The 23498-nt window shown below is 48.3% G+C and overlaps 2 protein-coding genes and 1 non-coding gene across 16 annotated transcripts in view; 2 read left to right on the top strand and 1 right to left on the bottom strand.

Annotated features, from left to right (window-relative positions):
* Window positions 1–10536, top strand: part of Actn (alpha actinin) — an 18490-nt gene extending 7954 nt beyond the window's left edge. For 3 of the 9 annotated variants that reach the window (NM_166920.2, NM_001201603.2, NM_001201604.2), the window contains exons 3-10: window positions 3499–3915; window positions 3990–4143; window positions 4432–4517; window positions 6331–6423; window positions 6487–6837; window positions 6896–7074; window positions 7449–8583; window positions 8659–9242. In NM_166920.2, the coding sequence (NP_726784.1) occupies window positions 3499–3915; window positions 3990–4143; window positions 4432–4517; window positions 6331–6423; window positions 6487–6837; window positions 6896–7074; window positions 7449–8583; window positions 8659–8817 (2574 nt within the window). In that variant the 3' untranslated portion in view covers window positions 8818–9242. Of the gene's footprint in view, window positions 1–3498; window positions 3916–3989; window positions 4144–4431; window positions 4584–5607; window positions 5694–6330; window positions 6424–6486; window positions 6838–6895; window positions 7075–7168; window positions 7175–7448; window positions 8584–8658 lie in introns of all 9 variants that reach the window. The other 6 variants (NM_001272237.1, NM_001272238.1, NM_001272236.1 and 3 more) reach the window with 4 other exon arrangements.
* mir-4954 (mir-4954 stem loop) lies at window positions 5264–5354 on the top strand. The gene has a single exon (NR_047733.1). It is a non-coding gene; the product is annotated as a mir-4954 precursor RNA (primary transcript).
* On the bottom strand, window positions 9711–23498 carry east (enhanced adult sensory threshold). 6 transcript variants are annotated; one of them, NM_001258556.2, is made up of 8 exons: window positions 21701–21715; window positions 16354–20016; window positions 16149–16278; window positions 15420–15653; window positions 14852–15300; window positions 14621–14790; window positions 13241–14510; window positions 9711–13186 (listed from the first exon to the last, which is right to left on the bottom strand). In NM_001258556.2, exons 2-8 carry the CDS (start codon window positions 19834–19836, stop codon window positions 11894–11896), a joined length of 7029 nt encoding a protein of 2342 aa, NP_001245485.1. In that variant the 5' UTR covers window positions 19837–20016; window positions 21701–21715; the 3' UTR covers window positions 9711–11893. The 6 variants fall into 6 exon arrangements, with proteins under 6 accessions (NP_001245485.1, NP_001188530.1, NP_001188531.1 ...); NM_001201601.2 differs by lacking the exon at window positions 21701–21715 and adding an exon at window positions 22005–22050 and having other exon boundaries at window positions 11487–13186; window positions 16272–16278; window positions 16354–19998; NM_001201602.2 differs by lacking the exon at window positions 21701–21715 and adding an exon at window positions 21152–21237 and having other exon boundaries at window positions 11487–13186; window positions 16272–16278.

Here is a 23498-nt window from a genome sequence, read left to right as displayed (position 1 = left end):
TATTTCTTTCTTGATTTTCATGGCTCTTGTTGTTCTAGCAATGTTTGAAGATAGCACGAAAATAGTTTGTTGCTGTACAGGAACTATACATACATATATATGTAGTACATATAGAACCTATATCCAAAAGCCTTCGATCTCTGATGATTATGAAAATCGAAAATCTCATTCGATTCTACCAACCACTGTTGTCTGGGGGCGAGCGATCTGAACATCACCTAAGAGCACCCAATGAAACCCTCAATCAATCTATTTTCCAAACAGTTTCCAATCAATTACCCCTGCCATCCCTTTCATCTTCTTTTTTCGTCGTTCAGATTGTTTGCATGTTTGTTTGTTTGCTTGTTGTTTGTCGTTGTGTGCCAGCGGAAGCATACCGTTATACAAATGGCGTCAGAAGAAGAACAGCAACTAATTGCCACTGTTTAGATAAAGCTGGAAACACCGATCTATTCCATAAGTAGGTGGCAATTGAGGTGGGGACATCTAGCAAACCTGAAGGTCGTAGGCGATAAGAGCCCAACAGGCCGAAAGGAACGTTAGATAGCCTAAAGGCAAGTGTATCGAGGATGGTGTCGAGCCCGCACCCTTGCCCATATCATTCCATACCCAAGAGCTCTAACCTAGAGATATAGTATTTATATACATAATTCTATAAATTGCCAGCCAAAATGTAGTGCAAGGCTGTGTTTTTGACACGACGCCTAGGTGGTGAAATGAAATTGACAATTATAAATAGACAGCATTCCTATGCACCACATTTCCACGCGATTCGGATTCAGAATATACCCATGTATCTGTATCTGTTTCTGTATCTGTATCCGAAATTCATCAGCCACCCACACTCATAAAGCATGGCGAAAATGCAATGACAAATCGCTGGCGCACTAACGAAACTGAAAATAATTAACAAAGATCGAAAAAAGTCGAACAAAAATGCAAAATAAAGCGAAAATATGAAGATTTTTGGCGGTCGCCGAATGACTTGAGCTTGACATGATCGGACATGTATGCGTGGCATCTATCTCTTCATCTCTCCGACTGTCTCTCTTCCTCTCGTCCGATATATGTACGTATTTCGTAACCGTAAATTACCGAACGGAATTCGTCAGCTGCTGAATAATGAGAGCCGAAAAAAGAAAGAAAACAGCCACCGAAATTGTTTCTGTTTTGTGTTTACATTGATCGCAACAACGCAACAAAAGGTGTAAAGAGGGAATGGGCGTTGGTGTGGGTGTGGAAGTGGGTGGTGAGGCTCCGCCGCGTGACTCATGTATGCGAAAGGTGTGAATGAATGAGGAGGATCAGCGGCCAGGGTTGCCAGGTTGCCACACTCCTCCATCCGCTGGCCTGGCCCGGCCTGGCCAAGTGCGAATGAGTCCATGCTATGGGGCCGCTCAAATTACACTCGGCTAAAAATGGGTGTGCAAGAGCGAGTGCGTTGCTGCCGCCGCTGCCAGACTGCCAGACCTGCTAGAGCTTTCCCCAAAAAGCTTTTTTTAATCTAAACTGGGGAAAAGAAGGCGGACGGACCTCGGTCGTCTGTGCTCGTCTGGCGTTTAGCTGTTCTTGATTCCGACGCGTGCGCCTTGACCGGCCGAAAAGACTGCTCAATCGTAGATCTGCAAGATGGAAGCTGGAGCCAGTAGGCTGGCCAGTAGGCGACTCTAGCGTTGCACTGCAATCTGCGCTGGCGCAGACGCAGGCCACTGGCCTCTGCTGCCGTCAACGCTAACGCCGCTGCCCGATAACGGTAATTGATCAGAGGCGAAAACGGGTTACCGGAATGCAACAGATCAGGCGAAGAGAGTAGCTGCGACCGTCAGTGTTGCCAGGTTTTGAGAGAGAAAAGTCGTTTGGGCAACTGCAAGGCACGTCCCAAAAATTTGTATATTCAAACCAATTTTCTAGTTTCGTAGAAGTACGCCAACCCAAAATTATATTGGTTGTATATGGTTGTGCCTTGAAAGACCCAGCATGACCCACGTACGAAATTATCAATGAATATCAAAAATAGCACAAGGGAAATGTTTTGAAAAATTTGTTTTATCCTTGTCGTCACGGAACCCATATGAACTTTAAAGAGTTTCGAATAGTTTTGAATAAGACCTTTGGCTGCGGTATAACACTAGGAATGAGCTATGTATGTTTAACGGGAAAATACCCAAGCTGTGCTGGCAACACTGGATGCCACATAGTGGATTGGCGCCGACGTCGACGCCGGCAGAGGCTCGAGTGGATGGATGATGGAGCCTAGCGGTAAGCCGGAGCGACTTGTTTTGGCGCTCTCCGGCTGGCCTAGTTCAAGTTGTTATTGTTAGAGTTGGTAAATGTGTAATCTGTCCCCAGCAACCGTTGTGATCGTTACGTGAGAGGGGCATTTGCATTAACAGTTGCATTTCTCGTTCTCAGCTTAGATCGGGCCGTGATCTCTCTCCTCGGATCTCCGCCGCTCTCTTGTCTCACGCACCTAACTGTAAGCTAATGGCCAATAAAGTGGAGCCTATGCTCCTCGGCAGCTCCCCCTTCTGATCCCGTTCTAGCGGTGATCCATTGTAATGCATATACGGCCATAAGCGCAGCCCATTTGTCATCGATTAGGCCAACCAGCTTCTATTCTCCCACTCCTCCCTTTCTTTTCGATTGTTCCGGATTTTCCAGCAGACAAAGCCCATAGTTCTCGGGCTTGTGAATGGGAACCGATTTCAGGATGATCTCGCACACTCACACATAGCCATAAGGTGGGCGTACTAGCACCCCCCTCGGGGCAACCAAATCTCCATAAGAATTCTGCGTTGTAAGCTTACAAAACCAAGACCGAACACATAGCGCGATTGGGTGGGTGGGGACTTGGCGGTTTCGGCCACCGAAATAATGAAGTGTGTGCAAAAAAGAACTGGTTTATATATGTACATACATGGATACATACATACACATGTGCGCCCGCTGTCTTTTCTTGTTTTCTCTTTGTTCTGGCTGCTCCATCGTCGTCTGCCTGTCCCCATTCGGTGAAAAATAACTGCAACTGTCAGCCGCAGTTGCAACAACAGTGGGTCGCGAGCGAAAGGGAGGTAGGGGGAACAGCTCCAAGCCGAGAGCCGCCAACAAAGATCTTTGGGCTGGGACTGCCCTAAATGGGTGGCGAAAAAAACAGGAACAGCTAAAGCAGCAACAGCTGGCAGTCATCAGCGATCAGCTGTCCCGAATCGCGATCCCCAAATCTTCGAACGAATTCTGATTTCTGGTTCTGCTGAGATTACATGCTAAGCCTTCAAGACTTGGCGCCTGCCAAATGCAAGTAGATCACTGCATTTGTTTCTTTTTTCAATAGTTGTTCTGTTTAGCAACTATACTGAAGATATTGTTTAAAGGGTGATTTTAAGTAGGAGGGGCTTATAATAAATTAAACAGCCTCATAGTGATAGTTCTGCCCATCAATCCCCGTCTAAAGAATACATTTCTGTGATATATTATTAATGTTTAACGTCACGTCCGCAGACATTTACCGCCTGGTGTAACAGCCATTTGCGCAAGGCCGGTACAGCCATCGACAACATCGAGGAGGACTTCCGCAACGGCCTCAAGCTGATGCTGCTGCTGGAGGTGATCTCCGGCGAGACGCTCCCCAAGCCCGATCGCGGCAAGATGCGCTTCCACAAGATCGCCAACGTGAACAAGGCTCTCGACTTCATCGCCTCCAAGGGCGTCCACCTGGTCTCTATCGGCGCCGAGGAGATCGTCGATGGAAACTTGAAGATGACTCTGGGTATGATCTGGACGATTATCCTGCGCTTCGCCATTCAGGACATCTCCGTGGAGGAGATGACCGCCAAGGAGGGTCTGCTGCTGTGGTGCCAGCGCAAGACGGCTCCCTACAAGAACGTCAACGTACAGAACTTCCATCTGTCGTTCAAGGTAAGTTGCAGAGTTGTGCTGCGATTGTTGCCAGTGCGATATTATTGCATAAATATGCTATTGTTCCCTTGTAGGATGGTCTGGCCTTCTGCGCCCTTATCCATCGCCATCGTCCAGATCTAATCGACTACGCCAAGCTGTCCAAAGACAATCCTCTGGAGAATCTTAATACTGCCTTCGATGTGGCCGAGAAGTACCTGGATATTCCGCGCATGTTGGATCCAGATGGTAAGTGTTTTGGGACTGATTATCTAGGATGAATAAAGTTTAGTAATGGGAAGAGTACAACATAAAGTAAAAACCGAAATGAATCCGTTTTGTACGTCGAAACTGGTTTGGAAGTAAATTATCATTTGATTTCACCATAAGTTAGATACAAAATTGTACCATTAAGTTGATACTCCTCCCATTACTGGCGATAATAGCGGATGGGGGCTTTTTCGCTGGATTGACTAGTAGACGTAAGCTATCAGTTGGGTTCTGGCTCTAATCATTGCGATTGGTGAACAACGACAGATTTGATCAACACTCCGAAACCGGATGAACGTGCCATCATGACGTACGTCTCCTGCTACTACCACGCCTTCCAGGGAGCTCAACAGGTTGGAAATGTGACGCATGTACCCGAACCCACAAGACAATACACCTACGTCCCGAATAATTACAATGTGACTAAACTTCACCACGATACACTTAAATATCTAGCTCTAGCGCGGCATATCTATATACATATATCATCTATATATGAGCATATGCCTTCCTCGTTCTAAGTATATTTTATGCGATTTTGCGATGTTGCCGCTGCTGCTGCTGCTGCTGTCGCTTCCTTTCTTCCCCATCACCGCGGACCTTGGCCAAAGGCGCCGCTCAAACGCGCTCTCACTGCCAAGGTCGCAGCGGTACGGGGCCAAGGTCGAGCCAAGGTCAAGCCAAAATCAGAGCCACAGCAACCAGAAGGGCAGCGCGGATCGCCACGAAATCGCGCCCTTTCCTATATCAAATTTGAATCGCCTGGATTTGTCTTGATTCGATTTGCGTTGGCCTCGTGCATATGCATATTGTTCGTTCCCGCATCCGCATTTGCATCCGCAACTGCCAGATGCTAACAGACTTCCTACTAACTGCGCTCGTAAACAAATCGGAGCTCGAGGAATTGAACCGTCAAATGGAGAAACCTTTGGTTATCCTGTAATCGGACAGGACAAGAGAGCACTCTTTGTTCAATCGAACTTCTGACATCCTTGAAAGTTCAATTAGAAGGTTTTCCTCTCCGTACGGTGCGCAATGCATGCTGTCAATAACCTGCAACGCATTTGGCTTTCCATATGCATATATATAAGTGTTCGATTTGGCGCTTGGAATCGATACCCGAGCCATGATAGATTGAAGTCAACCCAATCGATCGCGGTTCGAGTGCTCGAGTCTTGTGCGCCGGCATGCTTGAGATGTCCACTAACTTAGCATAAGCCCAAAAAAATAGTTATAGTGTTTGATGCCTGTTGGGACTAACCATCATTTGTATGTTTGTTGCTTTCTTCTCTTTCTCTCTTTTTATTATCTCTGTGTGCGCGCTCCGCTCGCTCTGCTCATCAAAAACCAACAACTGCCATTAACCAATCTGCAACTGCTATCGCCACAACAACAACAACCCTCCTGAAATAAAAAAACCAAACAACACGCACACGTTCACAGATCTCCAGAATACAGCTTTGCCCGATGAGCGGGCGGTGATGACGTATGTGTCCTCGTACTATCACTGCTTCAGTGGCGCCCAAAAGGTCTGTTATACGAAACAATACCCATGCCCCTTCATAATCTCCCCCGTCCACAAGGAAACACACAAGCAGGACACTGCACCCGTCCCCATCTGTTGATGGCGCCCGAGCAGGGACATTTGATATCATTCGAATCAGACGAAGGACACCTTTCAATGAGATAGTCCAGAAATCGTCCGACAATTCGGGGCCATCAATAAATCCTTTGTCCTTTACCCTTTAATTAAAGCCATTTGGGCAAAGAAAACACACAAAAAAACACGACTCGCTATGCTAACTGCAAATTCGCTAGAGCATTCTAATCCCAAAACCGCTTGACTTCAATGGAGTCCTTGGCCTTGGCCTGTGCTTTCCCAGTTTTTGCCCCGTTCTTTGTTGCTTGATTCGTTTCTATTATTTTCTGCAACGTTTTCTTTATATGTGGCACCCAGTTCAGTTCAGTTCATTGCCATAGAGCTAAGTTGAGCTGAGCCGCGGCGCCCAGTGTTCCTGTTTCCTGTTCGTCTTGTTTTCGCTTTTCCAAATCTGAGTTGGTTCCGTGCCCACACATACACGCACACTCAGAGCGAAACGATTAAAGCCTTCTAATGTGCAACCCACTTTTCCACCCACCCAACCATGAAACCATGTGCAACAACAGGCGGAAACCGCTGCCAACCGGATCTGCAAGGTGCTCAAGGTCAACCAGGAGAACGAACGCCTCATGGAGGAGTACGAGCGTCTGGCCAGTGATGTAAGTAGTCAATCAAGCAAGTAGACGCCCTCTATTGACCAATATCTCTACACACGCGCACAGTTGCTGGAGTGGATCCGTCGCACCATGCCCTGGTTGAACTCGCGCCAGGCCGACAACTCGCTGGCAGGTGTGCAGAAGAAGCTGGAGGAGTACCGCACCTACCGTCGCAAGCACAAGCCACCACGTGTGGAGCAGAAGGCCAAGCTGGAGACCAACTTCAACACGCTGCAGACCAAGCTGCGCCTGTCCAACCGGCCCGCCTACCTGCCCACCGAGGGCAAGACCGTGTCCGACATCTCCAACTCGTGGAAGGGCCTGGAGCTGGCCGAGAAGGCCTTTGAGGAATGGCTGCTGGCCGAGACCATGCGCCTGGAGCGCCTTGAACATCTGGCCCAGAAGTTCAAGCACAAGGTTAGCTTTCTACCCAGCTGGCGTGAAGGCCAACTTATTATTTGAATGCCATCCACAGGCCGATGCCCACGAGGACTGGACGCGTGGCAAGGAGGAGATGCTGCAGTCGCAGGACTTCCGCCAGTGCAAGCTCAACGAGCTGAAGGCCCTAAAGAAGAAGCACGAAGCCTTTGAGTCTGACCTGGCCGCCCACCAGGATCGTGTGGAGCAGATTGCCGCCATCGCCCAGGAGCTTAAGTAAGTGTCTGCCCCGGGCGAACCCATTATCTAATCTCGATTTATCCCCGCCTGCTGCCACCGATGGTCAATGGTGATTCTGATCTGTGTCCAGCGTGAGGTTAGGTAGAATTCCACATTCTCGATCAGTCATCTATCCACACACCAAAATTTGCCAGACATTTTGCATACGGATGTTCCTTCCATGTCTCCTTTAGGCTAATCTTTTGTTTGCCAATTGTGCCTATATCAGGCTTTTGTCCTAACGGAAATGGGTTAGGCTTACTGGCAATACTATCCCATCTACTCTCGCAGCGTTCACCATTCCATCTGAAATCACATTTCCTCAGCCTGTTCGAACAGAGATCCCCACTAATCCGAGCTTTGATCCACAGCACTCTGGAGTACCATGACTGTGTGTCTGTGAACGCCAGGTGCCAGCGCATCTGCGACCAATGGGATCGCTTGGGTGCTCTTACCCAGCGCAGGCGCACCGCCTTAGACGAGGCCGAGCGAATCCTGGAGAAGATCGACATCTTGCATTTGGAGTTCGCGAAGCGTGCGGCGCCGTTCAACAACTGGCTGGATGGTACGCGCGAGGATCTTGTGGACATGTTTATTGTACACACCATGGAGGAAATCCAAGGCCTGATCCAGGCGCACGACCAGTTCAAGGCGACCCTGGGTGAGGCCGACAAGGAGTTCAACCTGATCGTGAACCTGGTCCGCGAAGTGGAGTCGATTGTGAAGCAGCACCAGATCCCCGGCGGCCTAGAGAACCCCTACACCACCCTGACCGCCAACGACATGACGCGCAAGTGGAGCGACGTCCGCCAACTGGTGCCCCAACGCGACCAGACTTTGGCCAACGAGCTGCGCAAGCAACAGAACAACGAAATGCTCCGCCGTCAGTTTGCCGAGAAGGCCAACATTGTCGGCCCCTGGATCGAGCGGCAAATGGATGCTGTTACGGCCATCGGTATGGGACTGCAGGGATCGCTGGAGGACCAACTGCACCGGCTCAAGGAGTACGAGCAGGCCGTCTACGCCTACAAGCCGAACATTGAGGAGCTGGAGAAGATCCACCAAGCGGTGCAGGAATCGATGATCTTCGAGAACCGATACACCAACTACACGATGGAAACGCTGCGCGTCGGCTGGGAGCAGCTGCTTACATCTATCAACCGCAACATCAACGAGGTGGAGAACCAGATTCTCACCCGCGACTCCAAGGGCATTAGCCAGGAGCAGCTGAACGAATTCCGCAGCAGCTTCAACCACTTCGACAAGAACCGCACCGGCCGACTGTCGCCCGAGGAGTTCAAGTCGTGCTTGGTCTCGTTGGGCTACTCGATTGGCAAGGATCGCCAGGGTGATTTGGACTTCCAGCGCATCCTCGCCGTCGTCGATCCCAACAACACTGGCTACGTGCACTTCGACGCCTTCCTCGACTTCATGACCCGCGAGAGCACCGATACCGACACTGCCGAACAAGTCATCGACTCCTTCCGAATCCTGGCAGCCGACAAGGTGGGCTAATGCACATTCGACTGGCTTCTCTCATATATAGCACGTATGTAACTTTCCTTTCTTTCGTTCTTATAGCCATACATTTTGCCCGACGAACTGCGTCGCGAGTTGCCGCCAGACCAGGCCGAGTACTGCATCCAGCGCATGCCGCCCTATAAGGGACCCAACGGAGTGCCCGGCGCCCTGGACTACATGTCCTTCAGCACAGCTCTCTACGGCGAGACCGACTTGTAAGAGCGCAAGGCACCACCCGCATCCGAAGGACTGCATCGGCGAACCCGAGCAGAGCCAGATCATATAATAATGATAAACTTTAATAATAATAATATTAATAAACATAGATTTATTATACCTACACTCGTAACAGTAGCTGCAGAAGAACTTCAGATCATCATGTGAGGATGAATATATTTATTAATTTCCGTCTCGAGCCGATGTATGCGACCCACACATACAAAACACACAAAAAACAAATGAAAAACAAACATATTATGAAATGAAACACACATACATTTAAAACATTTGTAAAACAGCAAGGCAACCATAAACTGCATATCGAATATTTAAATCTAATTACAAAAACCAAGTCCAAAAAACGCTAAAAAAAAGCTAAAACTTATTTTTTGAAATTTATGTTAATAAAAACAAAATCCATACATAAAAACCAAAAACAAATAGAAATCTGAACGAGATTACTTTCCTTGAGTCTACAACGAAATTGATACCATAGGGGCGGTAACTAGACAAAAGTGGGGAATTAGACTACTTCCGTTTCCGCTCACTCACCTTGAGGTTCCACCAGACAGACAGAGATGGCGATAGAGCGAGAGAAATAGAGAGAGAGATAGAGGCCACTAGATAAAAGGAAGAATACTCTTCTAGTTTCACACAATTACTGTAGACATTTATTCATCAACAATTTTCGAACTATCTCGAATATTTTCACATTTTCAGATGTAAAACTACAATCCATATACACCACTCACATAACGAAAGATGAATAAAGCGATTTTTTGTGGATACTGTTTTCGTACCGGCAATGCCGCCAGTTTTTCAAAAAGTTTTTGGCCGGGGGGAGAAAAGAAATAAAACCATCTTAATTCTGAGTTGGACATGGGTTTTTTTTTATTCATGGTTCGTTGAAATTTTGATTCTTGGTAATCCTTTAAAAATAATTGCATAAATAAGTTGTAATTTTAAGATGTGTTTGGATCGAATGATCTATCAGCTACAAAGTACTACATAAACACAGCACAAACACACTACATTCACCCACAGGCACACGATTTCCATGCCGCTTTACAAAACCAGGTTCGGATCAAGGCAATCTAAGTTCATCATGGTCATCAGAAGCTAGTCCTGCGAACTGCTCCATTCCTCTTTCAGCTCCGATTCGCACCCGCACCAGTGCAACGACGTAGGACTTAAGCATTCCATTTGTTATACCCCTGCAGAGGCTTTATGAAATCAATAAATAATCATTCCACTGATTTACTATTCTTGCTTAATATGTGAATGTGTAAGGCTGCCATATTCAAAGTAATGAATTTGAAGCCAATTTGTTAACATCGGACAAGTATATAAAGCTTTTAAGGTAAGATAAGTGTTATTGGGAGATCATAAGAGTTTTGCCCAACAGGGAAGACTGTACAGCTGAAGTAACTTTTAAGTGCTAAGAGGTATCATCTTGAACCAATATCCATCGTATTTATGTATATTTTCAGGGTTTTAGCCCATTTCCAAATTTCTGCAAGGGTATATAAACTTCGGCTTGCCAAAGTTTGTTTCCGTTCACGTTTCTTGTTTGGTTTGCATGGTATCAATCAACTCCTGATTTTTAAATACATTTTCAATGTTTAACAACAACAATTGAATTCTCATATGTGTATAAATATATCTATGCTTAACAAACTAATTTACATTTGTATCTCTCGCCATCTCTCTAAAATATCTAAATGTAGTATAGTGTGTATATAAATCCATATTTGTAGATATATATATGTATATATATATATATATATGCATATGTCTATGCTGGGTGTTAAGTATATGTTTTATTGGTATATATGTCGAGAAAGCTTTCCAATTTGTCATTAAAAATAAGCAAATTAATTTCACTTTACTACCAACGATCTTGCTTTGCCTTTAGGCAGCTACGATTTTAGAATTCCTTGGAATGGAACATAGGCCACCAGAGGCACCGAGAACATCGATCAATTTGATTGCTTGTGGCTCACAATCGCGTTTCTTCTTAAGCTTTTAATTAAGATTTGCATGGTTGAATTAGCGTTTTAGATTGTATTTTATAGTTCTTGTATTTATCTGTCTATTCCGTAAAATATGTACAGTTTTGGAATTAACTTTAGGTCGGCATAATTATCTTGATCTTTCAGTAACTGAGGCTGGGCTTGAAGGAGTAACTTGTGAATTGGATGTATAAATGGAAATACAAAATGTTTATAAATTAGGATTCTGCATCAAAAGAAACGTTCAATACGCAGGATTGGATTGCTATGTGCTACGTGAGCATAGTGTGTGTGGTGGAAAAGCTCCTGGCATGATTGGAGCTCATGCAAAAACTGGGGCTGCGGGATCCTGTCTTCCCTTTTCAGTTCAGCAGCAGCCTAAGGTTGGATTATAATCTTGGCCTCAATTTTTTTGTGCTGCATTCTCTCTTAAATTACTTTGTGTGTGTGTGTTTTGGTGTAGCAGTTGATGTGTGTGTGTGTGTGTGTTTCGGAGTCGCTTATAAATGTATAAACCGTTTAGCTGTAGCAATTTTGGTATCTATAATACACGAATCGCAAGTTTATATGCCCGTAAATCTAATTAAAAAAATATATTATAAGCCTAAAATTATAGAGTAGCATAGTTTAGAGTAAGGTGCATTGGTATCCCTAACTATCCATATCCGTATCCTAAATCGCATTCGCATCGGGAACTTCATCTGCTCCATCATGCATCTGTCGTATCGGCTTGAGTGCCTAACTAGTGCGTACTTATATTGTAATCGTATTCGTAACCGTATCTCGTTTATACACAAACAACGTTATGTAATCTAAGAATTATCTTGGTTTCTCATCTGTTTCTTTTCTGTCCGTCCAATGTTTTTTTTTTTTTTTAGTGTATCACTTATTCTACTGCAGCCATGGAATTGTGGAGTTTGTGATATCCATGGAGCCGCCGCTGGTCACCTCTTGTTCTGAAGATCGCCGCTTAAGCTGCACGTCGCCTGCTTGTTGATCCTACTACTTCGCCGGGTTACCTCCGGCGCTACGGCTAATGGCCATGGCGCCCTCCTTCGCCGTCATCAGTCCTTGCCGGAGGAGCTGCTGCCCCCCATATCGCCACCGGTATTACCACCCATCTGCTGCGGTATTACTGTCAGACTTTTGGGTATCTTTGACATGATAGCGTTGTCGATGAGTTTCTGCTGGTGCTGCTGCTGCTTGAGGGTAAATAGGCTTCCTGCTGATTTGTTGGCCGCTCCGGAGCTACTAGTTGCCGTGGCTGGTTTGGCCGTGAGATGTGGCAACTTGCTGGAGGAGCTCCCGGCACCCCCTCCGTTTCCATTTAGCAGATACTGATTGGGATCAGGAAAGTTTTTCCACAGCCAGCAGTTGTTGCTGTTATCCAGCGTACTAGACAGCAACGGCTGTAAGTTGGGTGCTTGACTGCCAATCTGCGGATTAGTCAGTGGTGGCATCAGTAGTTTTTGCGGCAGCCGGGCAAGTCGCACCCCACCTGGCTGCAAAGTGGGCAATTGTTGCTGCTGTTGTGGCTTCTGTTGCAGCTGCTGAAGCTGCTGTCGCGCCGTGTGTTGCTGGGCCAACTTCACCATGTTGGAGAAGGCAGCCGCCGATGCGGCGGAATTCTGCTGCTGCTGGTGCGTTTGGCCCTGCTGCTGTTGCTGGTTCTGCGGCTTTGGCTTGGCGTTACTCTTGAGCAACTGGTCCCGCATCAGCTTTTCCCTTCGCAAGATGCACATGCGGTTATAGTCGAAGATAGAGATGAGGTATGGCTTGCCACCAGACTGCACTTGCACCAGGGCGGGCAACCTTCGACCGTCGGCGGTCTGATAAAGAGCATGTGATTTGTTCGGCACCTTGTGCTGATCCTCCAGCGGTATCAGCGTTGGCTTCCAGCTCTTGCTCTCGTGTCGCTCCTGGGGGGTTAAGGCGTCCGGCAGTATGACCACATTGGGCGGTGGTGGTCCACCCGCACTGCGGCTTCCTGCTGCTCCAGCGCCTGTTCCCGTTCCCGCTCCTGAAGGCCCTGCTCCAGATCGTGGAAGTTGAAGCCTCTTGCCCTGAAGGAAGCTGCTGGACCCCGCTGCTGCTCCGCTGGTCTGCCGTCGATGCAAGCTGATTAGCTCCGGTGGAGAGCTAAGCAATTGCGCCACATTAGATGGCTTCTGAGAACCACTAGTTCCCGCTCCTGATCCGCTGACCTGCTGCTGATGCGTTGGAGGCTTTAGCTTTGACTGCAGGCCAAGCAAGGCGCTTGATGGTACCGGTTCCCCCTGGCTACCGGGCTGCTTATTGGCCACGTCAAGAATCTTTTGCTGTTTCTCAGGCTTATGGCATCCAGTTGGCTTGTAAGCCTGTGATTCGAAGTATGTAAAGAACTGTTTAGATGTAGCAGGGGCAATGCTTACGTGGGGGGCAGTCGTTAAGGGCACGAGTTCCACGGCCTTGTTCATGCCCAAGAGGTTGGTTTTAAGGATACTACGACTGTTGCTAACACCGCTACTTGCTGGCGCCAGTGGCGGTGCATCCTTGGACTGGACTGGTGCGACTGCTGTAACCTTAGTGACGGCCACTTCCTCCGGCGAGGAAATAGCGGACGAGGAGCTGGAAATGGACGTGGAGGATCCGCTGTTGCAGGAGAGCTGCGATTTGTCTTTGGGCCGGGCGATAATCGTCACCGCATTCGAGCTGAGCTGCTTAGTCAGCTTGTCCACAGAGGCAGTTCTAAGGCATTCCAAGATTACGTCCTGCTGCCTATTTGTCGACTCCCTTTCGCCCGCTCCTCCTGCCCCATCTTCGCCTTCATCGTCATCATTGAGGTCTACCAGCGGAATGACAGGATCAACCGACGAATGCTGTTCGGAGGAAATGGATGCAGAGGAGGATGAATGGCTTGTCAAGGGTGTTGTGAGGGCGGTGGCCAGCACACTGGCACCCGTAGGTTGAGGAACTCCACTGCGCTTGCCGGAACCCGAAGAAGAAGGGCTGCCTGCGATGTTCAATCCACCGCAGTGACCGTGATCAAACGAATTCAGCCGCTGACGAACAGTCTCTGTGTAAACCGTGGCATTGGAGGAAGCATGCGGTGCTAGGACGAGATCTCCGTTTCGGTAGTACTTCTCTAATAGTATCAAGTGGCGCAGAAATGAGCTCTGATTTCCGTACGGCTTTTGCAACTCCTCCCAGAGGCGGCGCGTCGGCTCATCGTATTGTAGGAAAGTCTGCACTCGTGTCCAGCCCTCCGGAGTACGCTGGCTGCTGCTGCATCCGAACGGCACCTTGAACTGCACACCCAGCTCTTCCTCGCCGTGGAAAAGTTCGCGCATGGAAATGTTCGGATTCCCTCGCAATACGTTAGAGATATCTGCCCCAGATCCGCTTCCTCCGGGACTTGCTGCAACAGTTCCTGTTCCCGCAGCTCCTGCCGCATCCGCTCCCACATTTTGCTGCAGGATGGCCTGAAGCTTGGACATTTGTTTGCTGGTGTCCAGGGCTGCAGTCGAAGAACTACTGGAATTGGAGTCGGTAGGTCCATCATAGTCCGCTACCATGGGCATCTCGGGATCTTCGTGTCCGTCTGAGGTTGGCCTTTCTGTCTCCGTTGCATTAGGTGCCTCTTCTTCATCCGCTTCGGACAGCTCATGACTGCCATCCTGCAGATTATGCACCTTGAGGAGCCTGTTGGGTAAAGAACGGAGAACAAAATTCATGAGTAACAATTTTTTAGCTGTAACATGAAGCGCTAAGTATATGGTAGGCAACCATCACAATAATAGACTGAAACCCACCTCTTTCTGTAGTTCTTCACGAATTCCGCCTTTTGTGCCTTGGTGCTATCCGGTGGCTTTATCAAAAGGTTGGCAAAATAGCGACACAGCTTGCAGACTGCAGTGCCCATGCCAAGCTGAACTGGGATGCCCATCTCGGACAGCGCCTTTTCCAGTCGAATTGTGTCCTGCTGAAAGATTTTGTACCATTATTAACATTAATCGGATTAGGAACACTAACAGTATACACACCGTGGTTATGTTGTACATATGGTTCTTGCCTAATCTACGCTTGCAAAGAACGCAGCCGGAAAATTGGATGACCGTATTGTAATGTGCCTCACACAGCCCCACGTTCGACGAGCCTGCGGGAATCTCCAGGCTGAGCTGATACTTCTTTACTCTCTTGCGTATGCACTTGCGCCGCAGCGAGTGTCGTGCCGCTTCGACGCAGTCCTTCACGCCACAAGATCGTTGCTGCACGGCCACAGCTGCCGTAGAACCAGCTTCGCCACCCGATTCCGTAATGACGCCGCTGTCGCCAGCAAACTGTTTCTCTAGTGCAGATCCCGCTGCAGACCCCATCTCCAAGTGACCTGAAGCGGAAAGACGCTTCTTATAGGATGGCACATTTGCCCGGCGGTCCACGTGTCGAAAACATGCGTCGCACAAGCAGTTATCCACGGTGAGCTTCTCCTCGTCTGCAAATGATAAGGAAACTAGCGAACATCAGAGGAGGTAGAGAAAAATATCAAGCAATATAAGCTAGTTTTGAGCAAATATATATTTAAGTATTCTATATTTCTGGCATTGTACTTACTGGCTAGGATCTTCTGCTGGCGCTCCACGGACTTTATTTGTCCAACATGGCAGGGGGTGTCATAGAGGCCAAACTTTCCGCTACAGTAGTAGCACTGGTCTTCGCACAGTCTCCCTGGGTGAAACTTAAACGAGGAGGCCTTTTCCGGAATGAGGATCTTCTCCTTTTCGTCCTTTTTGACCATCTGATAGAAGCCGTGGTCCGTCTGTCCCTGACTTTCCGAGTGGGACGAATCTAAAGGAGAATATGGCTAGTTAAGGCAATATACTCTTTGACCATTATGCCAGCTCTTTCTTCGGTCAGTGCGTTTGTGTCTGATTCTGTTCGTTGGTTTTGGAAATGGTTTAGAGAATGAAAGTGACGGTGCCATATGTACAGGTTTAGAATATGAAGATGGTGATATCGTCCGGATGGAGAAATTGAAATGAATGTGTACGAAAAGTGAGAGGAATATCAAACCGAACCATATTTCCGAAAAGGAAGCCCTGAGCTGCTTAAAGCCCAGTAAACGTGATAGTGCAAAAGACACTTTGTGATAAAACGAAAGTTTTAACAGTAGGTTGCAATGTCTGGAAAATAGTGCACTCTTGAGTTGAGGGAGTTGAGGGCAATTAATGAAACAATTATAACTGGGCTCCAATTGTTCGGTTTGATTTTCTAAATGGGAACACAGCCAGATAGGCTAAGTGGAGCACACTACTTCGAATATAAGATCTGATCTATACGCACAGTACTGGAGCGCAGAGTTGCTACCGTGCAAGGCTACCGTCGAGTGGTAGTTGTTAGTTGAGCTGAAACGGTTATTAGTCTTGCGGCCGGTATTACCAGTAGTTACAACAAACTTTTTCGCACCTTCGTTCTGGAATGAAAAGGTGGGAAAATAAACTAACGTTAGTCATCTGTTTAGAGGGACAACCGTAACTCACTGCCTTACCTCGTTTTGAATGGTGTAGTAGGAGTCCTCGGCGTGGGCGCCATACTGATCGGCGGATCGATCCGCAGCACCGTGACCACGAGCCCGACCCTTCTGGAATGTCATCTTAAGCGACTGCCGGCGAACGCCAGCTCCTGCTCCCGCTCCTGAGCCCAAGGTCCCGCTTGACTTACGTGTGGCACTGCCCACCGAGGAGGAGGACGTGGAAGAAGCTGAAGAGGAGCCACAGCCTCCATGGATAACTGTACCAGTAGGCAGGCCGCCACTACCGCTTACTCCTCCGTTGCTGCTCCTGTTCAGCTTGATGACTGTCTTCAAAGTACCGCTGGATTCCACATGAGTGGCACTGCCTCCTCCGCGCGCTCCTTGTCGCTTGTGCTGATGGTGGTGATGTTGCTGGAGCTGCATTTGCGCCTGGCGGGCCTGTGCCTCAAGCAGACACTTGCGCCTATGTTCAGCGGCCTGGTGCGTGAGTAGGCCCAGATTTTGTAAGTGAATTTCCTGTTCTTGACGAAGGTTTGGCACCAGCTGAACGTGCTCATCACAGACCGATTCCTGCTTGCCATTTGGTTTCTCATCCACTTTCATGTCATTGGTCAACAGCAGCCCAGGCTTCTGTTCGTCAGCGATAACTGCAAGCGGTTTCTCCTCGTCGTCATCCTCCTTGATGGCCAACTGAATATCTAGACCATCGGCAGCGGTGCTCGAAGCAGACGTGGACAAGTTCTCCTTGTTATCCTCGGGACCGCAGTCCGCTTCCATGGCCTCTTCTGCCAAGTGTTCAACTAACAGTTGATTTGTCTGGTCCTTAATGTCAATATAGGATTCCTCATTCATGTCCTCCATTTCGTCCGCAACCGACGGGTCCTTAAGAGGCTTACGTTCAACCGATTCTTCGGCTTCTATGTCATTTTTTGATTCGTGTAGAGTTACATCCTCGGGATGCTCAAGTTCTACCTTTTGCTGACTTAATGCATTGCCGCTGGCATCTAGCACCCCCTCCTTCGCCAGCTCCACCATAATCTCGTGCTCAAAGTCGTCGTATTCTCCTGTATGGAAGAACTCCACCTGGTCCTCCTTTTCCTCCGGTTGATCTGGTGTCTCATTCTCATCACCATTGACTATGAGGGCGTCTTCAAGAAGCAGTTCAGGTTCATCGTTGCTCTCGTCCAGTCGGAGCTCACCTGGTTTGATTGAGCTATTTGAACAAGTGTCTTCCTCTGCTTCTTCTATAATTTCTACTGCCTCAGTCGAAATATCAACAGGAACGTCAGTAAGAATTTCAGAAATGTCTTCAGCTTTAGGTTCTAACTTAGCAGGAGCCTTCTTTGCTGCCTTTAGCCCTGATTTCTGATTCTTTTCCTGCTCCTCTTTCTTTTTATCCTGCGACTTGGGAGTTGACGGTTGATTCACCTCGCCATCAACAGCCATCTCCACATCTGTTTCCGTGTCATTGTTACTAACCGTCTGAACGATTTCACCTAGCTCCGGATCCTTTTCAATGCCCAGATTGTTTTCCAGGAACTCAGGCTTCTTATAAAACTTTCGAACACTGACCGCGCTCACGCCTTCACTTATCATATCTGGACTAAGAGATGGAGCCTTCCCCGCATGCGCTGACACCTTTGCAGATTGCGTTTCGGATTGTGATGGAGATTCCTCGACTGCTACCACCGGTGACTCCTTTGGTTTTACTTTGGAATCAGCGGGCTTAACATTAATTTCCGTGTCCACAGTAAGCGGTTCGGTGCAGGAATGACCATTGGCACTCGACGCACCAGAAGTAGAGGGCAGGCCTTCTGGCATCAAACTATCGTCGAAATCGGGCGTCAGCTTCTCCTGCTTGATATCTGCTGCGGCCATCAGCAGGTCGTCCATGGACGAGGCCATACTGTCCTTGGAGTCCTCATCCCCGGCGCCGCCCTGCGAGCTGGGTGCCAGCGAGCTGGCCGAGACAGTCTTCCGTGTGCTGGAGCCGACTCGCCGCCGTTTCGGTGGCGCCGGTTCCTGGGCTACTGGCGTCAGGATAACCGGTGATCCCGCCTTGCTTAGCCGCGTTGCCCGCGTTGTGGTTGCAGGCGAAGAGGAGTTCCTGTTCTGCGGGCGCCCACGACCCCGTCGACTGCCCGGGACTGGAGCTGGTGTTGGCGCAGGTGTGGGTGTGGGCGTGACTGTTGGAGAAATAGAACTGACCTCGTTGCCATCAACAGATTCCTGCTTAATGGGCACGGCACTGGAGTCCTCCTCTGGTGCCTCAGCTTCCTCAGACTTTACCACTTCCACCTTGCTGTATTTCGTGCTGTTGTTGGCGTCTGAGTCGGCTTCAACATCTTGCGATCGCTTCCGTTTTACCGCAGGCTCCAAGGGAGGAGCCACCACCACTGGCTTCTTCCGTCGACCGCGAGATGGAGGGGGTTGCTCTGTTACTGAGGAGGATGCAGCTACCAAAGACGCGGTGGAGTTGGCTCCAACTGTAGAGGACTGGCGACGATTGCGAGTGACCCGCGTGTTAATCGCCTGCTCCTGGGCATGTGATTTACGTGTGACACGGTTACAAGTGGGTGTCACTGGTGCTATAGGCACCACTGGCGGAAGTACTTCCTTGACCTTTTCCTTCTCCTTATCTATATCCTTATTTGCATCAATATCTTTTTCTTTTCCTCCATCTTTATCGGCAGCTTTGTCCTTCTCTGTATACTTTTGTTTCTCCGAAGTTTTTTCTGTATCTGCAATTATTTCTGTATCAGCTGATTTTTCCTTCTCTTCCTCCTGATCGGTTTCCCGCTCATCTCCCTTGTCTTTTGTGTCTTTGTGGTCTTTCTTGTCTGTGATTGGCAAGGATTCCATTTCGTTGCCATCCGCGACATGCTGTTCCTTGACCTGGCCAGGCGTCACTCCACTTGCAGCTCGTGACTCTGATGCTGCGGCAGGCGGCTCCTCGGACTTGACTTCTTTGGCTTCTTTCAGATCCTTGATGGACTTTCGTCCGCGTATAACGGGCGCCAAAGATCGCTCCACGGAGCTCTTTCTTTGGCCACCCGATCCCGTTGGTTCCTCGGTGTCTAGCTCTCCGTCGCCGACCTCACGTCTACTTGTCGTGGGCGAGATGATCAGAAGCAGTGGCGACGAGTGCCGGGTAACCCTCACGCTCTTGGCCGCCACTCCATCACTGGCGGTAGGCGTGACGGCTGGCGTAAGGGTTGGCGTAGGCGTGGACCTAGGAGTTTTGGAGACTGGATTCGATTCCAGCTCTTTTTCGCCTTCCAGCTCTGCTGTTACTGTTGGCTCCTTAGCGGGCTCCACTGACAAAGTTGAGGTGCGTGTTTTGCTTATGATAGACATCTCTTCGCCGACGCCCATTGCTGGCTCCTCGCTGCTGTCTGGAATCTCCACACTGGCATTGGCATTATCATCCAGGGGGGCAGCTGCTGCTGTGGATTCGTCAGCTCCTCCAGAGCCTCCTGGCACCTTCCGGCTAGACATTCTCGAGGGGCCCTGGGCAGCTGCTGCCGACGTTGCTGCTCCTATGATGGCCGCTCCCCCGACGCCTTCTGGCGCTGCTGCTCCACCACCTCCTGTTGTTCCCTGCGATCCGATGCTGATTGTGTCCAGTTCGAGTCGCAGTGATTTGGTCCCATTGGTTGACTGTGATGTGAAGAATATCTGCAAGGACGCGAAGAAGGGGAAAAAGAAAGTTACTAAGTCGTATTACTAATCCGCCATGTGGGAATAACGTTCTAATTGGCAAAGCAAAAACAGCTCAACCCAGAAGTAGGTTAAATTCTGCACTAGATTTAAAAAACAAAAAGAAACGCCATTCTGGGTTTCTTTTGCATCCTTTCAACTTTAATTATAATGCTCTTATAAAATCGTTCTGGAAGACCAAAATATTTTCGTTATCTTCTAAATTCAAACTTGTTAAGTGAATGGAAATCCCATCCCACCTGTAAAATCCCTGATAAGCATTGAAAACTTTGATAAGCCTTTGGATTGCTAAGTCATAATGTATATGCTCACTTAGATAAATCAAATTTTTAGTTGTAACTCAACATTGTTGTGTTTTCTCCAAACTAATCAACTATTAAGTCGATTCAATCCAACTAAAAGAATATTATCAAAGGACTTTAATCTCCAAACTTCAGTATAACAGCTAATCTGAGCCGAAGCGAAATCCTAAGCGGTAATGTGGTAAACTTAGTTTTATGGCCCTGGCTTTCACCTGGCCGAAAGTAAGCCGCTCTCTTAGCCCCTTTTAGCTCATTCAATCCCCAGGACAATCCGATCCGATCCGTTCACTCGATTCCGATTCGGAGTCCAGTAACGCGACTAGAACATTAAACATGCTTTTGCGGTTTCCAGAAACCCCCTCTTCTCCTTGCCAGCCACTGTCCAGCTCCATTGCCCCTCTTTTCTATCGCTGCTGAAAACAAGTTTTGGCAGCAGCTGGGAGCTGCGAGAATGCGAGGAAAGCAAAACGAGAAAAGAGCAGAGGAGACGAGTGGCGTGTAGAGGAGAGAAGAGCAGAGTCGGAAGAAGCAGCAACTGGGCAAGGCTGAGAAGAGAAGCTGAAGAGTCGATGAGATGTTGAATAATCCTCAAATTGGTTAGGTATCCTGCTTCTGCTGTTGCCGCTTGCTGGTCCTCCTTCTTCATCTTCTTTCTCCGCTTCTTCGTGGCCTGACGATCAGAGTAGCTTTTGGCTTATGATTTTAATTTCGATTCTGACATGCGCCATTTTAGCGCGAGTGCGAGATTTCAGATTGCAGTTCGCACCGGCGAAGAAACGCGGAAAACTCACACGGACACGACACGCACACTAACAACTAGCATAACTGTCACAGCGACGACAGCAACAAAGCAGGCGAAAAGGAAGTGAAAGAGAATGGCAATAACAAAATGAAGACTCCGCTGTCGTATCGATGTGTGTACATGTACACAGATATACCACCAAGTAGAACTCACACAGACGCACGGCACAGTGTGCAAAAACGCCGCGATTGTAAACACGGGCAGACAGTCAGTTGGACGGAACGGAAGAAGCGGAGTACCTGAAGCGAACGGAAACTGGCAGCAGTTTTCACTAGGCGGAAAAGTTACCAAAGAATTGGCAGAGCTGCCATCCTCTTCGTGCGCTAGGCAAGGGGGGAATTCGTGGAGAGTTTCCGCAGAGTTGCAGCAAAAACCGCAAGGGACGGCTAGGAGGGAACAGCGAGGCGACACGAGACGGGACGAAGAACCAGAACAGCACACAAAAATGGGTGGCAGTGACGTACATGCACACCCAAAGCGAGCGCACACAGACACGAGCAGCGCACAGGCACACGCACACTCACTCACACACACTCACAGGCAGTAGCGAGCACAGAAAATTTCTTTTTCACCAGGTTTTCGCAAAAATACGAACGCGAGCATTAATAAACGAACGCCTGCCGTTTTCTCATTTGGCAGTACGGCGAGTACATCTTTTCACCAGGCACTTTGCACACAAAACACAAACAAGCGAGTTGACGAGGAAAACCCTTTGCATGGCTTTTCATTTCGTTTTCTTTTCCTTTTTGTTCCTTTCATTCATCGCCTTGCCTTACTTTTCCGCAGGTACTCACCGAATAGCAACAAACAAAAAAAAATAATAATAAAATAAAATGCAGAACCCGAACAAGAGTTGTGAACGCAAACACGGTGCGAAGCGAAATAACGAGCCAAGATGAAGAGCAAAAGAGCGACGCTCGGCCCGACGGCGCAAAACCTCAATTCGCCACAACTCGCCACGACTCTTCGTCTCGCTCTTCGCCGCACGATATTATGCACTATCGGCCCCGATTTGCTTTCGGATTTGGCTTGGCGTGCATGCAACCCTGCTTGTGGGCGGCGGGGAGGGCTGCCTGTCCTGCCGTCGCCAGGATGTATTCCTCGTCGCCATCATGAGTTCAAAGAAGTTGCATTCGGATAGCTTTGTCCTGACTAATTAAACTTTTAATTTTTTACTTTTCCCTTGGGAATGCTTTTGAAATTAATAATTTTCATATCTTGCATTTATACAGATTTGATTTATGTCAGTCATATTAAAAAGCATAATCGCGCGTAAATTGAAACATTTGCTGGGTCAACTTCTATAAATAATGGGAACATTGAAATTCCAACTGACAATGCACTTAAAAAATAATAATAAAAATAAGTAAAATAGTCAATAAATACAATTGTTTTAAAAATTGTTTTGCACTCATTGCAACAAAAGGATTGACGTTACCACTTGGGATGTTTCGCAACTCTGTTTTTGTAGGGAAGTGAACAGGTCGACGTGCGTTTTCGTCCGGTGTACGTGTTGTTTTTGGCAAATGTTTGTTCGCTCTTTTCGCCGCGACGTCGGCTGTTGTTGTTGGTGCTGCTGATGCGTCTTTTTTTCTGCGTCGGTAAAAAGCAAAAAAAGGACTCGGCAAAATAACATGTCGTTGATTCGGGGGTGGTAATTGGGAAGAAGCGAGCGCCACCACCGAGCGCCAGACTTGCCCTACTCCTTTTCGGTTTTCCTGCGGATTTTCCCTGGTTTTCCTCAACTTGTGATGCTGTGGCGTAGGTTGTTGCACGTTTCACAAGCTTCCATTTCCCGAAAGGGAGGGCGGCAGGCGGCTAGATCTGAATCTGAATCCTGCAAGTGTCAGGCGACGTCCTTAGCCCAACTCCCACCCGCTCTCAAGGGTTCTCCCGTTTATCCACTTTCGCACCCGCCCAAGGACCATTGCGATTATGTAGATGCCGACATTTGTATGTTCTTATGTACATATGGATATATGTACGTGTAACTGGGTTAAAGGCAAAGGCCTTAATTGCTTGGGAAATGAGGGAAAATCAATAGCTTTATGCATGGTTCTTCCGCCCGCTTTCCATTCGGCCGCTTCTGGAGGGACTAGAAAAGCGATTTTCCCGAACTGGGTCAAGTGCGTGGCCAGGACTTCCATTTCCGTCGCCACTGACATCACCAACTAGTAACCAAGGCCATTGCGATCGATTATCCTAGTTGCTTGCCCGCCCTGGCGTCTTTCTTACCTTTCTCCTTTGATCCTGACTAAGATTGGGTGAATCTCGCGATTCTTAAACTAGTTTTCGCCACGGAAATACTTTCGCACGACGCCCACTTGAATAATTCC

The sequence above is a fragment of the Drosophila melanogaster genome, chromosome X, assembly GCF_000001215.4.
Source record: "Drosophila melanogaster chromosome X".
Taxonomy (NCBI): Eukaryota; Metazoa; Arthropoda; class Insecta; order Diptera; family Drosophilidae; genus Drosophila; species Drosophila melanogaster.
Note: the sequence above shows the minus strand (reverse complement) of the source record. Positions and strands in the feature narration are given on the sequence as shown.

What these genes read in the sequence shown, in the direction of transcription:
- east (NM_001258555.1), bottom strand. Translation starts at nt 19,836, where the DNA reads ATGTCTAGCCGGAAGGTGCCAGGAGGCTCTGGAGGAGCTGACGAATCC. An exon ending in ATATGTACAACATAACCACG is followed by an intron (nt 14,791 to 14,851) that starts GTGTGTATACTG and finishes AAAATCTTTCAG; the next exon opens with CAGGACACAATTCGACTGGA. An exon ending in CCTTAACGACTGCCCCCCAC is followed by an intron (nt 13,187 to 13,240) that starts GTAAGCATTGCC and finishes TTCGAATCACAG; the next exon opens with GCTTACAAGCCAACTGGATG.